The sequence below is a fragment of the Durio zibethinus genome, unplaced genomic scaffold (assembly GCF_047325235.1).
Source record: "Durio zibethinus cultivar Kanyao isolate XHJ-2024 unplaced genomic scaffold, ASM4732523v1 HiC_scaffold_124, whole genome shotgun sequence".
Taxonomy (NCBI): domain Eukaryota; kingdom Viridiplantae; phylum Streptophyta; class Magnoliopsida; order Malvales; family Malvaceae; genus Durio; species Durio zibethinus.
In genome coordinates, this window is record NW_028322747.1 from 41,781 (window position 1) to 57,500 (window position 15,720).

General features: G+C 31.0%; 1 protein-coding gene across 1 annotated transcript; it reads left to right on the forward strand.

Moving 5' to 3' along the window:
- Positions 1-3,101: 3,101 nt before the first annotated feature.
- On the forward strand, positions 3,102-7,750 carry LOC149509704 (NAD(P)H-quinone oxidoreductase subunit H, chloroplastic). Its single transcript, XM_089757674.1, has 2 exons — positions 3,102-5,253; positions 6,374-7,750. Exon 1 carries the CDS (start codon positions 3,518-3,520, stop codon positions 4,697-4,699), a length of 1,182 nt encoding a protein of 393 aa, XP_089613800.1. The 5' UTR covers positions 3,102-3,517; the 3' UTR covers positions 4,700-5,253; positions 6,374-7,750.
- The last annotated feature ends 7,970 nt before the right edge of the window (positions 7,751-15,720 follow it).

The window sequence follows — 15,720 nt, forward strand, 5'->3', positions numbered from 1 at the left end:
GGGCGAAACTAAAAAAGATTTGGGCGAAACTAAAAAAGATTCGATAATCAGTAATAAGATGATTGACGAATCATCCCTTCAAATTCAATCTATGGAGCGGACAAATTATTCATTAACAGAAAAAAAGATAAAAGATCTGACTGAGAGAACAAACACAATCAAAAATCAAATAGAAAAAATTATAAAAGACAAGAAATTAGAATCATCAAAAAAATTTTGGAAAATATTAAAAAGAAGAAATATTCGATTAATCCGTAAATTCTATTTATTTATAAAACTTTTTATTCAAAAGATATACATAGATATTTTTCTATATATCATTAAATATATCATTAATATTCCAAGACCCAATCCACAACTTTTTCTTGAATCAACAAAAAAAATGATTGATAAATTCATTTACAATAATGAAGCAAATCAAGAAAGAATTAATAAACCAAATAAAAATACAATTCATTTTATTTCAACTATAAAAAATATAAAAAACTCACTTTCGAATATTAGAAATCAAAATGCAAAAGCTTTTTGTGACTTATCCTCCCTCTCACAAGCATATGTATTTTACAAATTATCACAAACCCAAGTTATTAAATTCAAACCTATCCTTCAATATCACGGAACATCTCTTTTTCTTAAAAATGAAATAAAAGATTATTTTGAAGAACAAGGAATATCTCATTCCCAATTAAAACATCATTATGGGTTAAGACAAAAAATCTCTGGAATAAAGGAATGGAAAAACTGGTTAAGGAGTCATTATCAATACGATTATCAATACGATTTAGTTCAGAGTATATGGCTTAGATTAGTACCAGAACAATGGCGAAATAGAGTCAATCAACACTATATGGCTCAAAATAAAGATTTAACAAAATGGGATTCAGATGAAAAAGAAAGATTAATACATTACGAAAAAAAAAATGATTTTCAAGCGAATTCATTACTGAATCAAGAATATAAACTGAATCAAGAACAAAAACGGAATCAAGAACAAAAATATAAAAAAGATAATTTTAAAAAACACTATAGATATAATTTATTATCATATATATTTATTATATATCAAGATATGAGGGACTCATATACTTATGGATCACCATTACAAGTAAATAAGAGGGAAGAGATTCCTTATAATTACAACATGGATAAACGAAAATTTTTTGATATATTGGGGGATATTCCTATCCATAATTATCTAACGGGGAAAACGGGGAAAACGGGGAAATTTTCGCATAGAAAATTTTTTAATTGGAGAATTCTTAATTTTTGTCTTAGAAATAAGACCGATATTGAGTCCTGGGTCGATACCAGTACCAAGAGTAAGAAGACCAGTACCAAGAGTAAGAAAACCAGTACCAAGAGTAAGAAAAATATTAAGACTGTGATTAATAATTTTAATAATTATCAAATATCGAATCTGGAACTTTGGTTCTTCCCAGAATTTGTGCTACTATATAATGCATATAAGGTTGAACCATGGATCATACCAATAAAACTACTTCTTTTCAATTTTAATTTTAATGGAAAAAAAGAGGATCTTGTATCAGATGCAAAAAAAAAAAGAAAATTTAGATCCGTTCTCTCAAATCAAGAAAAAGATGTTGAAGAAGATTATGGTAAATCATCCAATCAAGAAAAAGGTAAATCATCCAATCAAGAAAAAGGTAAATCATACAATCAAGAAAAAGATGTTGAAGAAGATTATGGTAAATCATCCAATCAAGAAAAAGGTAAATCATCCAATCAAGAAAAAGGTAAATCATACAATCAAGAAAAAGATGTTGAAGAAGATTATGGTAAATCATACAATGAAGAAAAAGGTAAATCATACAATCAAGAAAAAGATGTTGAAGAAGATTATGGTAAATCATACAATGAAGAAAAAGGTAAATCATACAATCAAGAAAAAGATGTTGAAGAAGATTATGGTAAATCATCCAATCAAGAAAAAGGTAAATCATACAATCAAGAAAAAGATGTTGAAGAAGATTATGGTAAATCATCCAATCAAGAAAAAGGTAAATCATACAATCAAGAAAAAGGTAAATCATCCAATCAAGAAAAAGGTAAATCATCCAATCAAGAAAAAGGTAAATCAGATCAAGAAAAAGGTAAATCAGACAATCAAGAAAAAGATGTTGAAGAAGATTCTGGTAAATCAAAAAAACATAGAAAGGAAGACGAGAGCAAGAGAGAAGCTCGTTTATTCCTACAAAAGTATTTGTATTTTCAATTCGGATGGGATGCTGATTCTTTCGATGAAAAAATAATCAAAAATATCAAAGCATATTCTTTCATTCTTGGCCTGATAAATATGAATGAAACTTTTCTATACTCTGTTAGAAGAGGAGGAACGAATCTGGATATTTTGATGGATTCGGCGGATAAGTTACTTTTAACTTATCAATACCTACTCAAAAAAGGAGTATTGATTATCGAACCAATTCGCCGGTATGTAGAAATTGATGGACAATTTATTCTATATCAAACTATAAGTATTTCATTGGTTCATAAAAATAAACATGAAATTAATCAAAGACGCAAAAAAAAAAAAAGACGCAAAAAAAAAAACTATATTGAAAAAAATAATTTTGATGAATCCATTGCAAGACATCAAAAAATGACTGAAAATAAAGACAAAAATCATTATGATTTGTTTATTCCTGAAAATATTTTATCCCCTAACCACCGGAGAGAATTGCGAATTCGAATTTCTTTCAATTCAAGGGATAAAAATGGTATGCATAGAAATCCAGTATTTTTAAATAATGTAAAAAACTGTGGTCAAGTTTTGAATAAAAACAAACATCTTGATAGTGATAAAAAGAAACTAATTAAATTAAAGTTCTTTCTTTGGCCCAATTATCGATTAGAAGATTTAGCTTGTATGAATCGCTATTGGTTTAATAGTAATAATGGCAGTCGTTTCAGTATGGTAAGGATACATATGTATCCGCGTTTGAAAATTCGTCAATGGTACATTTTTCCATATATTATGATTGAAAACCGGATTGATTAATTTTATTTGAAAAAATTATAAAGTTCATAACGAACTTAAAATCATTGTGCATATTAAAATGAATGGTATTATTATTATTACTGATCAGTAAAATTCACATTCAAAAAAAGGGGGAGAGAAATTTTTGTTTTATGGTAAAAAATTCATTCATCTCAGTTATTTTTCAAGAAAAAAAAGAAGAAAACAAGGGGTCCGTTGAATTTCAAATAGTCAGTTTCACCAATAAGATACGAAGACTTACTTCACATTTGGAATTGCACAAAAAAGACTATTTATCTCAGAGAGGTCTACGTAAAATTCTAGGAAAACGTCAACGGCTTCTGTCTTATTTATCAAAGAAAAATAACATACGTTATAAAGAATTAATTAGTGAGTTGGATATTCGGGAATCAAAAAATCGTTAATTTGATTGAATTAGTCGATTTATTATATTTTTCATTTTGATGTACTTCTTTTCGTTTTCAACAATTCATGTAAGAATGAATCGAGGAAAAACTTATGAATCTATCAGCTACAGAAAAAGACCTTATGATAGTCAATATGGGACCTCACCACCCATCAATGCACGGTGTTCTTCGTCTCATCGTTACTCTAGATGGTGAAGATGTTGTTGACTGTGAACCAATATTAGGTTATTTACACAGAGGAATGGAAAAAATTGCGGAAAACCGAACAATTATACAATATTTGCCTTATGTAACACGTTGGGATTATTTAGCCACTATGTTCACGGAAGCAATAACCGTAAATGGACCAGAACAATTGGGCAATATTCAAGTCCCTAAAAGAGCCAGCTATATCAGAGTAATTATGTTGGAGTTGAGTCGTATAGCTTCTCATCTATTATGGCTTGGACCTTTTATGGCCGATATTGGTGCACAGACCCCCTTTTTCTATATTTTCAGAGAAAGAGAATTAGTATATGATCTATTCGAAGCTGCCACCGGTATGAGAATGATGCATAATTATTTTCGTATCGGAGGAGTAGCGGCCGATCTACCCTATGGCTGGATAGATAAATGTTTGGATTTCTGTGATTATTTTTTAACAGGAATTGTTGAATATCAAAAACTTATTACGCGAAATCCTATTTTTTTAGAACGAGTTGAAGGGGTAGGGGTTATTGGTGGAGAAGAAGCAATAAATTGGGGTCTATCCGGCCCAATGCTACGAGCCTCTGGAATCAAATGGGATCTTCGTAAAGTTGATCATTATGAGTGTTACGACGAATTTGATTGGGAAATCCAGTGGCAAAAAGAAGGAGATTCATTAGCTCGTTATTTAGTCCGAATCAGTGAAATGACGGAATCCATAAAAATAATTCAACAGGCCCTGGAAGGAATTCCGGGGGGTCCCTATGAGAATTTAGAAATCCGATGTTTTGATCGAGAAAGGGATCCAGAATGGAATGATTTTGAATATCGATTCATTAGTAAAAAACCTTCTCCTACATTTGAATTACCGAGACAAGAACTTTATGCGAGAATGGAAGCCCCAAAGGGAGAATTAGGAATTTTTCTGATAGGAGATCAAAGTGGTTTTCCTTGGAGATGGAAAATTCGCCCGCCGGGTTTTATCAATTTGCAAATTCTTCCTCAGTTAGTTAAAAGAATGAAATTGGCTGATATTATGACGATACTAGGTAGCATAGATATCATTATGGGAGAAGTTGATCGTTGAAATGATAATTTATACAACAGAAGTAGAAGATATCAATTCCTTTTACAGATTGGAATCCTTAAAAGAGGTCTATGGGATCATATGGATGTTTGTCCCTATTTTGACTCTTGTATTGGGAATCACAATAGGTGTACTAGTAATTGTATGGTTAGAAAGAGAAATATCTGCAGGAATACAACAACGTATTGGGCCTGAATACGCCGGCCCTTTGGGAATTCTTCAAGCTCTAGCAGATGGAACAAAACTGCTTTTCAAAGAGAATATTCTTCCATCTAGAGGAAATACTCGTTTATTCCGTATTGGACCGTCTATAGCAGTCATATCCATTTTACTAAGTTTTTCAGTAATTCCTTTTAGCTCTCGCCTTATTTTAGCCGATCTCAATATCGGTATTTTTTTATGGATTGCCATTTCAAGTATTGCTCCTGTTGGACTTCTTATGTCAGGATACGGATCAAATAATAAATATTCCTTTTTAGGTGGTCTGCGAGCTGCTGCTCAATCGATTAGTTATGAAATACCATTAACTCTATGTGTTTTATCAATATCTCTACGTGCGATTCGTTGAAATATAAACTTTTCTTTTCCCTATTCCTTTCGTTCTATAAAATAAGCTGAATGGATTGAATAGATATCTTCGTTATTTTATTATCCTTCAGGTTGATAAACTAAATTAGATAGTTATATATGAGTGAAAGAAAGCAGCTTATAAATTCGCAGTAAATTAAACAAAAAAAAATTTAATCTCATTTCCTATGTACAAGAGTTAAGTGGAAGAAAACATAAGTGGAAGAAGTCTTTACCCCAAGACGGGTTGATTAGTCAATCTAGCTTGAAGCGGGCTCAAAAGATCAACCGTATAGAGTTTTGGCTATCCTTTGTATAGATTCCCATACATGTATTGCCAAACCAAACGGGGGATTGAACAAAAAAATGAGTGGATGGTTAGGAACACCAAAATACACAAAGGATTAGTAATGGAGATTATGTAAATTATATAAAAAGGATATTTCTGGATAACATAAAAAGAATACTAATTGGGGCTTTAAATTAGTAGAAATGAGTAGGCAGTACTACCCACGATTCCGGTCCAGAGTATGCTCCTATCCACCGATTAAAGTAATGACTATCAGGAACGAAATAATCCTTTACTATTTTTTAGTTTAAGCCCCCATTCGTAATTTTCTCAGATCAGAAAGAAGAATAGGAACGAAAAAGAAAGAATAAAAAATAAATATTTTTTTTTTTTTTATTCTTTCTTTCATATATATAGAGAGATATAATCTGTGTCATGATTTATGAGCTAATGTAATATTTAATTTTTTTCGTAATCGAAAACAATGGGTTGAAATATCTATTGATATTTCTACAAGAAGTATTTTATTGAAGGCTTAAGTTATTACTCAACAAATAAAAATTGAAATTAGTAACGGGCGAGATCAATTCAGAAGCACTTTTTTTATTCTTCATAATATAGCAGACAGAATTCCATTGGTATAATTTTGGACCTTCCAATCCATTTTTTCTCTATCTATTCTACAACCATACGAAGAGAAATAATACTGATTCGGTCCTTAAATTTATTTGTGACCCACGAGGAGCCGTATGAGTTGAAAACCTCATGTACGGTTTTGGACTAGCGATGGGAACAGTGATGTTATCATCGACTATAATTATCTAACAGCTCAAGTACAGTTGATATAGTTGAGGCGCAATCAAAATATGGGGTTTGGGGATGGAATTTGTGGCGTCAGCCAATAGGGTTTATCGTTTTTCTAATTTCTTCTCTAGCAGAATGTGAGAGATTACCTTTTGATTTACCAGAAGCCGAGGAAGAATTAGTAGCAGGGTATCAAACCGAATATTCGGGTATCAAATTTGGTTTATTTTATGTTGCTTCCTATCTAAATCTATTACTTTCTTCCTTATTTGTAACAGTTCTTTACTTGGGGGGTTGGAATATTTCCATTCCGTACGTATTCGTCCCTGAGCTATTTGAAATAAATAAAATGAATGGAATCTTTGGAACGACAATTGGTATCTTTATTACATTAGCTAAAACTTATTTGTTTTTGTTTATTTCTATCGCAACAAGATGGACTTTACCTAGGTTAAGAATGGACCAATTATTAAATCTTGGATGGAAATTTCTTTTACCCATTTCTCTCGGTAATCTATTATTAACAACTTCTTTCCAACTTCTTTCACTGTAAAGAAAAAAAGAATACGAGATTCATGACTTGGTTCAAACAAGAGAAAGAAACAAACATAAAATTATTCATAGATATTCACGATATGTTCCCTATGGTAACTGGGTTCATGAATTATGGCCACCAAACAGTCCGAGCAGCAAGGTACATTGGTCAAGGTTTCATGATTACCTTATCCCACGCAAATCGTTTACCTGTAACTATTCAATACCCTTATGAAAAATTAATCGCATCAGAGCGTTTCCGTGGGCGAATCCATTTTGAATTTGATAAATGCATTGCTTGTGAAGTATGTGTTCGTGTATGCCCTATAGATCTGCCTGTTGTTGATTGGAAATTTGAAACGGATATTAGAAAAAAACGATTGCTTAATTACAGTATTGATTTCGGAATTTGTATATTTTGTGGTAACTGCGTTGAGTATTGTCCAACAAATTGTTTATCAATGACTGAAGAATATGAACTTTCTACTTACGACCGTCACGAATTGAATTATAATCAAATTGCTTTGGGCCGTTTACCAATGTCAGTAATTGACGATTATACAATTCGAACAATTTTGAATTCGCCTCAAAGAAAAACTGAGTAAGTAAACCTCCTATTCTATTAAAGAGAAATTTCCAATTCTTTTAAGGTTCCGTTTTGGTTTAAGTTAAAAGAATATTTGGTTTGACTTAAAAGAATGAGGCCTTTACTCTTTGTTTGGTCAATAAATAAAAATTCAATTACAAATTAACTGGTTGATAAGAATTTCGAATTCATTTTTCTTGAAAATCTATTAATATATTCGTAATTATTTCGAAATATATAGTTTCAAAAAACAAAATACCCTTTCGAACCGAACAAAAAAAAAGAATTAAAAACGAAACAATAATTGTACTTAGATCAATTCACACCTAATAGATTAGGATTTTATTCAATTAGGAACGTATCATAAAAAAAAAATTCCTGGTCGGGTCAATAAGATCATGAAAAGCATTTCGATTTATTTATCTCTTATTTTACATATAATGGATTTGCCTGGACCAATACACGATTTTCTTTTAGTTTTTCTGGGATCGGGTCTTATATTAGGGGGCCTGGGAGTGGTATTACTTACCAATCCAATTTTTTCTGCCTTTTCATTGGGATTGGTTCTTGTTTGTATATCCTTATTCTATATTCTCTCAAATTCTCATTTTGTAGCTGCTGCCCAGCTTCTTATTTATGTGGGAGCCATAAATGTTTTAATCCTATTTGCTGTGATGTTCATGAATGGTTCAGAATATTATAAAAATTTTAATCTGTGGACCATTGGGAATGGCCTTACTTCGTTGATTTGTACAAGTATTCTTGTTTCGCTAATTACTACTATATTAGATACATCATGGTACGGGATTATTTGGACTACAAGATCAAACCAAATTATAGAACAAGATTTGATAAGTAATAGTCAACAAATTGGAATTCATTTAGCAACAGATTTTTTTCTTCCATTTGAATTCATTTCACTAATTCTTTTAGTTGCTTTGATAGGTGCAATTGCTGTGGCTCGTCAGTAATAAATCTTTCTAACTAGGAATAGCAAGCAATCCAAATTAAACTTTTTTCTGTCTTATCGCATCTATTTTCCTTGAATTCTTGTTCGTGTATAAAATATAAAATAGAAATTCGTTTATTCGAGATATTTCCAATATATTCTTTTTGTTATATTCTATTCTAGTCAATCAAATCCGTTGAATTATTGTTCATATTAAAATGAATCGAAATTGATAAGGAGTTGGTCAATGATGCTCGAACATATACTTGTTTTGAGTGCCTATTTATTTTCTATCGGTATTTATGGATTGATCACGAGTCGAAATATGGTTCGGGCCCTTATGTGTCTTGAACTTATACTGAATGCGGTTAATATAAATTTTGTAACATTTTCTGATTTTTTTGATAGTCGGCAATTAAAAGGAAATATTTTATCAATTTTTGTTATAGCTATTGCAGCCGCTGAAGCAGCTATTGGATCAGCTATTGTTTCCTCAATTTATCGTAACAGAAAATCAACGCGTATCAATCAATCAACTTTGTTGAATAAGTAATATTAATAATATTAAATTATAAGATTCACCAATTTGAATTAGCATGTCCAATATGTTGGAATCTACATCATGTTTTCGAAAACGTAAGAAATCAAAGTATCTTGGTCCTTTCTTATGAGTTGATCCCGAAGGAAATTGATTAGAAAATTTCTGGTAAATCGTTGATTCATCTGGTGTTTAACTATAATGATTCATTTACAAGTTTACTAGATTGAAATTTTATGATGTTCAAAAAATTATAGATCCCATGTCACATTCAGTAAAAATTTATGATACATGTATAGGGTGTACTCAATGTGTCCGAGCCTGCCCCACCGATGTGTTAGAAATGATACCTTGGGATGGATGTAAAGCTAAGCAAATTGCTTCCGCTCCAAGAACAGAAGACTGTGTTGGTTGTAAGAGATGTGAATCCGCTTGTCCAACAGATTTCTTGAGCGTTCGAGTTTATTTATGGCATGAAACAACTCGAAGTATGGGTCTAGCTTATTGATACGTTCCCGAAAACCCCACTTGAATACATTTTGAATCCATTTTATTTTTTTTTTACTGAAAAAACCCGTGCTCAAAAAAAATCTTTTTTGAGCACGGGTTTTTCTGGTCCAAGTGCATCTTGTCTTTACCACGAATTATTTTCCTTGGTTAACAATAATTGTAGTTTTACCAATATCTGCAGGTTCTTTAATTTTCTTTCTTCCTCATAGAGGAAATAAGCTAATTAAGTGGTATACTATGTGTATATGCATATTTGAACTCCTTCTAACAACCTATGCATTTTGTTATCATTTCCGATTGGACGATCCATTAATCCAGCTGGAGGAAGATTATAAATGGATAAATTTTTTTGATTTTTACTGGAGATTGGGAATAGATGGACTTTCTATAGGGCCCATTTTACTGACAGGATTTATCACTACTTTAGCTACTTTGGCGGCTTGGCCAGTTACTCGAGATTCGCGATTATTCCATTTCTTGATGCTAGCAATGTACAGTGGTCAAATAGGATCATTTTCTTCTCGAGACCTTTTACTTTTTTTCATCATGTGGGAGTTCGAATTAATTCCCGTTTATCTACTTCTATCCATGTGGGGGGGAAAGAAACGTCTGTACTCGGCTACAAAATTTATTTTGTACACTGCGGGGGGTTCCATTTTTTTATTAATAGGAGTTTTGGGTATCGGTTTATACGGTTCTAATGAACCAACATTAAATTTTGAAACATTAGCTAATCAATCGTATCCTGTCGCACTGGAAATCATATTCTATATTGGATTTCTTATTGCTTTTGCTGTCAAATCGCCGATTATACCCTTACATACGTGGTTACCAGACACCCATGGGGAGGCACATTACAGTACTTGTATGCTTCTAGCCGGAATTTTATTAAAAATGGGAGCGTATGGATTAGTTCGCATCAATATGGAATTATTACCCCACGCTCATTCCATATTTTCTCCCTGGTTGATAATAGTGGGTACAATGCAAATAATTTATGCAGCTTCAACATCTCTTGGTCAACGGAATTTAAAAAAAAGAATAGCCTATTCCTCCGTATCTCATATGGGTTTCATAATTATAGGAATTGGCTCTATAACTGATACGGGACTCAACGGAGCTATTTTACAAATAATATCTCATGGATTTATCGGTGCTGCACTTTTTTTCTTGGCAGGAACGAGTTATGATAGAATGCGTCTTTTTTATCTCGACGAAATGGGTGGAATGGCTATTCCGATTCCAAAAATATTTACGATGTTCAGTATCTTATCGATGGCTTCTCTTGCATTACCGGGCATGAGTGGTTTTGTTGCAGAGTTGATAGTCTTTTTTGGAATAATTACCAGCCAAAAATATTTTTTAATGCCAAAAATACTAATTACTTTCGTAATGTCAATTGGAATGATATTAACTCCTATTTATTCATTATCTATGTCACGTCAAATGTTCTATGGATACAAGCTATTTAATGCTCAAAGTTCTTATTTTTTTGATTCTGGACCACGAGAGTTATTTGTTTCGATCTCTATCTTTCTACCAGTAATAGGTATTGGTATTTATCCGGATTTTGTCCTCTCATTATCAGGTGAGAAGGTCGAAACTATTCTATATAATTATTTTTATAGATAGTTTTGATGAATAAAACAAAAAATCAAAAAGTAATCCTATGATTTTTAAAATTGTTCGTTGTACAGTGAAAAAAAAAAGAAAGAAGTCTTTTTTCTTCTCTTAAGTTTAAGTTAAGTAAAAAAAGGTAAAAGAATTAAATTGAATTTTAATCAGACATCTTTGGCTTTTGTTAGAACCTTTTGAATCAAGTAGTGGAGTGATTCAAAAGGTTCTTGACAGCTTACAATAAGTTTTCTTATATATACGCTGTCCTATCTTAGTATTTGTTAGGCTTAGCCTTTTTATTCAATTCAATTAGATGTTAATGTAAATGAACCATAACTATGTAAACCTATTCCTAATAGATTGACCCCAAAATAGCATATCCAAATTATAAGAAATCCCATAGAAGCCACAAGTGCGGAATTTACACCTTCCAAATTTTTATTTGTTCGGGTATGTAAATAAATCGCGAATACGGTCCAAGTAATAAATGCCCAAGTTTCCTTTGGGTCCCAATTCCAATATGATCCCCACGCCTCATTAGCCCATACGGCTCCCGAAAGAATTCCTATGGTTAAAAAGATAAACCCGAGACTAATAATACGATAACTCCAACGATCCAATTGTTGAGTCAATTGATACCTGTAAAAATTTTTAGAAGAAAGAAAATAAGTGTTTAATAAAACATTGCTTCTTTCATTCATGTATTGGATTTCGCCAAACGAAAATGACTGATTTAATAAATTATTGTTTTTACCAATAATTTTTATGGCTTTTCGAAATGTAATGACTAGAAGAGCTACTGATAATAATGATCCACATAAAAGAGCTGCATAGCCTAATACCATCATACTTACGTGCATCATTAACCACTGGGATTGGAGAGCAGGCGCTAATATTGCGGATTGATGCATTTTGGTTAAAAGACCCGAAGTGGCAAAGCCTTGGGTAAAAATAACACTTGGTGCGGTTATTGCGCTTAAATCATTTTTACGCTTTTTAAAATAGTAAACCATATGAATAAGGGAGAAACCCCATGAAAGAAAGATTAATGATTCATATAAATCACTTAATGGGAAATGTCCTGAATAAATCCAACGAGTGACTAATAATCCTGTTATACAGAAAAAGGTAACTATCATGCCCTTTTCTGATGAATCATATAGTCCTACGACTTCATCGACTAATAAGAATAAGGTTAAAAAATGAATTGTAATTACAATTGAAACGACCGAAAAGGATATATGAGTTAATATATGCTCTAAAGTTGAAAAAATCATAAGAATTCTGAAAAAAGCGAGGGTTTCTAGATTTTATGGAATGGAAATCAGGAATTAAATTCATTATAGGACTTATTCTATCTCTTTTAGAAGATACTATGCCGCTACTCGGACTCGAACCGAGATGCTCTAGCACTGCTTCCTAAGAGCAGCGTGTCTACCGATTTCACCATAGCGGCTTGCTCGAAATCATAATAAGCCATTTTTTATTCAATCGTCGAGATTGAAGGTGAAGGGGTCAATTCAATGTAAAATGTAAAAGAAGCATTTAATTTAAATTGATGAATAAAAACTCGTTTAAATAGCAATTTGAAGGTTCAAAAAGAATCTTTATTATTTATCGTTTTATTTAATTATCCTTTTTTTTATTTAATATTTAATTTAATATTTAATTATTTCAACAGAGATTTTATAGTTTGTGTTTTCCTAAAAGAGAACTCCTCTATTGTAACTAAACTAACTAGTTGTAACTTCAATTCATAGATAGAATTCAACAAAAAAATGTTCTTTATCATTTTAATTTTTTAATGATTCATCTCTCATTCTTTTATATGATTTTTATGAATCTATAAAAAAAAAAATGCTTATCAATTGAATGAATAAATGAATGAAAAAATATTATTTTTAGAGATCACAATTTCAGCACCACATCCAATGATTTCAAAAGATTTATGTAATTTGCATAGCTTTGTATTAATCGTTAGGATTTTGCGTTTTAAGGATTTATCAAACCAACTAGATATTGGGTTGTACACGTTACGTTATATAAAAAGCGTTTCGATTCCTGTCATAATTGTACCATACTTCAAAAAAGTATTTCGAATTTCGAATTCTAAAAATATGTCTTGATTCATCTTCTTATACAAACATAGAATTTTTTTAGATCATTTTAAATTGATACATTATTTGTATATCCACTAAATTATAAAGGGAGTTTTCTCAATTGGGTTGAAAGCAAGGGAAGGATATATAGTAATTCAGAGAAATAATGATTCATAAAGTTACAAAATTGAAACTTAATGGATTAGTTTCAACAACCCAGTTAAAGCTCTTATATATATGTGCTCCGATATAGCTATAGTATAAATATACAAATTTTTATTATTTAATTATTTAATTATTTATTATTATAAATTGAAATTGAATATTATAAAAATAACAAATTATTATAACACTAAGATACCAAATGGGGCGATGGGGAAAATGAGAATCCCCATCCCGGAAATGAAAAAAAAAAAGATATTCAAAAAAGAAAACCTTTGTATCTTATTCGAGTTAAACCAATTCAGATTAAAAAAAAATTATTTGTCGTACAAAAAAACTTTTTGAATTACCCGTAAAAATAGATCTCGATAATGAAAAAGCTTTCAACGCCGCCCAATATCCTTTCTTTTTCCAAACATTTTTTCGAATACGCTTTTTTGATGTAGAAGTACGTTTTTTTGGAACTGCCATTCAAAAAAAAGGTTATTTAGTGCTATAGTTGGATGTCAAAGACATCTATTTTTAAAACAAAATGATCGGTGTCTTTATGTCATTATTTATCTATTCCTATAGATTTTCTAGATTAATAGATTTTCTAGATTATAATTATCTATATACTACTATATAAATTTCATAAGAACTAAATAGAGATGGGAAAATAACATAAAATGCTTCTATTCTAGAAAAAAAAAAAAAAAAAAATATGATATAACCTTTTTTTATTTATATTCCATACACTATCCAGAAAAAAAGAAGAATTTGTATTTAATTTATTGGTACCTTTCTTTTTTATATCTCCATTCAAATCTATAGGATAGATTAGGATCTATTATGATATATAAATTGAATTGATGAAATCAAAAAAACGTAAAAAAGAGTCTTTCCTTCTCTATCTCTGCCTATTTTTTTTGTCGTCCTACATTTATAATTTATACATCTCCATTTATACACGAAAAATACATCAAAACAAAAAAATGTAAAAAAACCATTTTATTTACCTAATAAAAAACAAACTTGAATTTTTTTCTATTAATTGGTAATTGGTCAAGCTCGAAGAGAGAGTATGCCCAATTTTCATTTTCAATCAAATTCGAATGAGACTCGTAATTAATCTGTTAAAGGATACATAATTTTGAAAAAAAAAAAGAATATTTTTTTTTTCCATTAGTAACTCGGTGATATCATTTGATTACTTCTAACTTCGAAATTTGAATATTTTTGAAATATTTGAGAAAGATTAAAAGATTAATAATAGAAAATTCCAGTTAACTTTGTAATATCTTGATTGTATTATTGCTCCCTTTCCATCAAAAGAGATAAGAGCCGGTGAATCAGAAACGATTAATTAAGAAAGAATAAGAAAAAAGTTTTTATGGAGCATACATATCAATATTCATGGATCATACCTTTTGTGCCACTTCCAATTCCTATTTTAATAGGAATGGGACTCCTACTTTTTCCGACGGCAACAAAAAATCTTCGTCGTATGTGGGCTTTTCCCAATATTTTATTGTTAAGTATAGTTATGATTTTTTCGGTCGATCTGTCTATTCAGCAAATAAATAGAAGTTCTATCTATCAATATGGATGGTCTTGGACCATCAATAATGATTTTTCTTTCGAGTTTGGCTACTTTATTGATTCACTTACCTCTATTATGTCAATATTAATCACTACTGTTGGAATTTTTGTTCTTATTTATAGTGACAATTATATGTCTCATGATCAAGGATATTTGAGATTTTTTGCTTATATGAGTTTATTCAATACTTCAATGTTGGGATTAGTTACTAGTTCTAATTTGATACAAATTTATATTTTTTGGGAATTGGTTGGAATGTGTTCTTATCTATTAATAGGGTTTTGGTTCACACGACCTGTTGCGGCAAACGCTTGTCAAAAAGCGTTTGTAACTAATCGGATAGGCGATTTTGGTTTATTATTAGGAATCTTAGGTTTTTATTGGATAACGGGAAGTTTCGAATTTCAAGATTTGTTCGAAATATTTAATAACGTGATTTATAATAATGAGGTTCATTTTTTATTTGTTACTTTATGTGCCTCTTTATTATTTGCCGGCGCAGTTGCTAAATCTGCGCAGTTTCCCCTTCATGTATGGTTACCTGATGCCATGGAGGGGCCTACTCCTATTTCGGCTCTTATACATGCTGCCACTATGGTAGCAGCGGGAATTTTTCTTGTAGCCCGCCTTCTTCCTCTTTTCATAGTTATACCTTACATAATGAATCTAATATCTTTGATAGGTATAATAACAGTATTATTAGGGGCTACTTTAGCTCTTGCTCAAAAAGATATTAAGAGGGGTTTAGCCTATTCTACAATGTCCCAACTGGGTTATATGATGG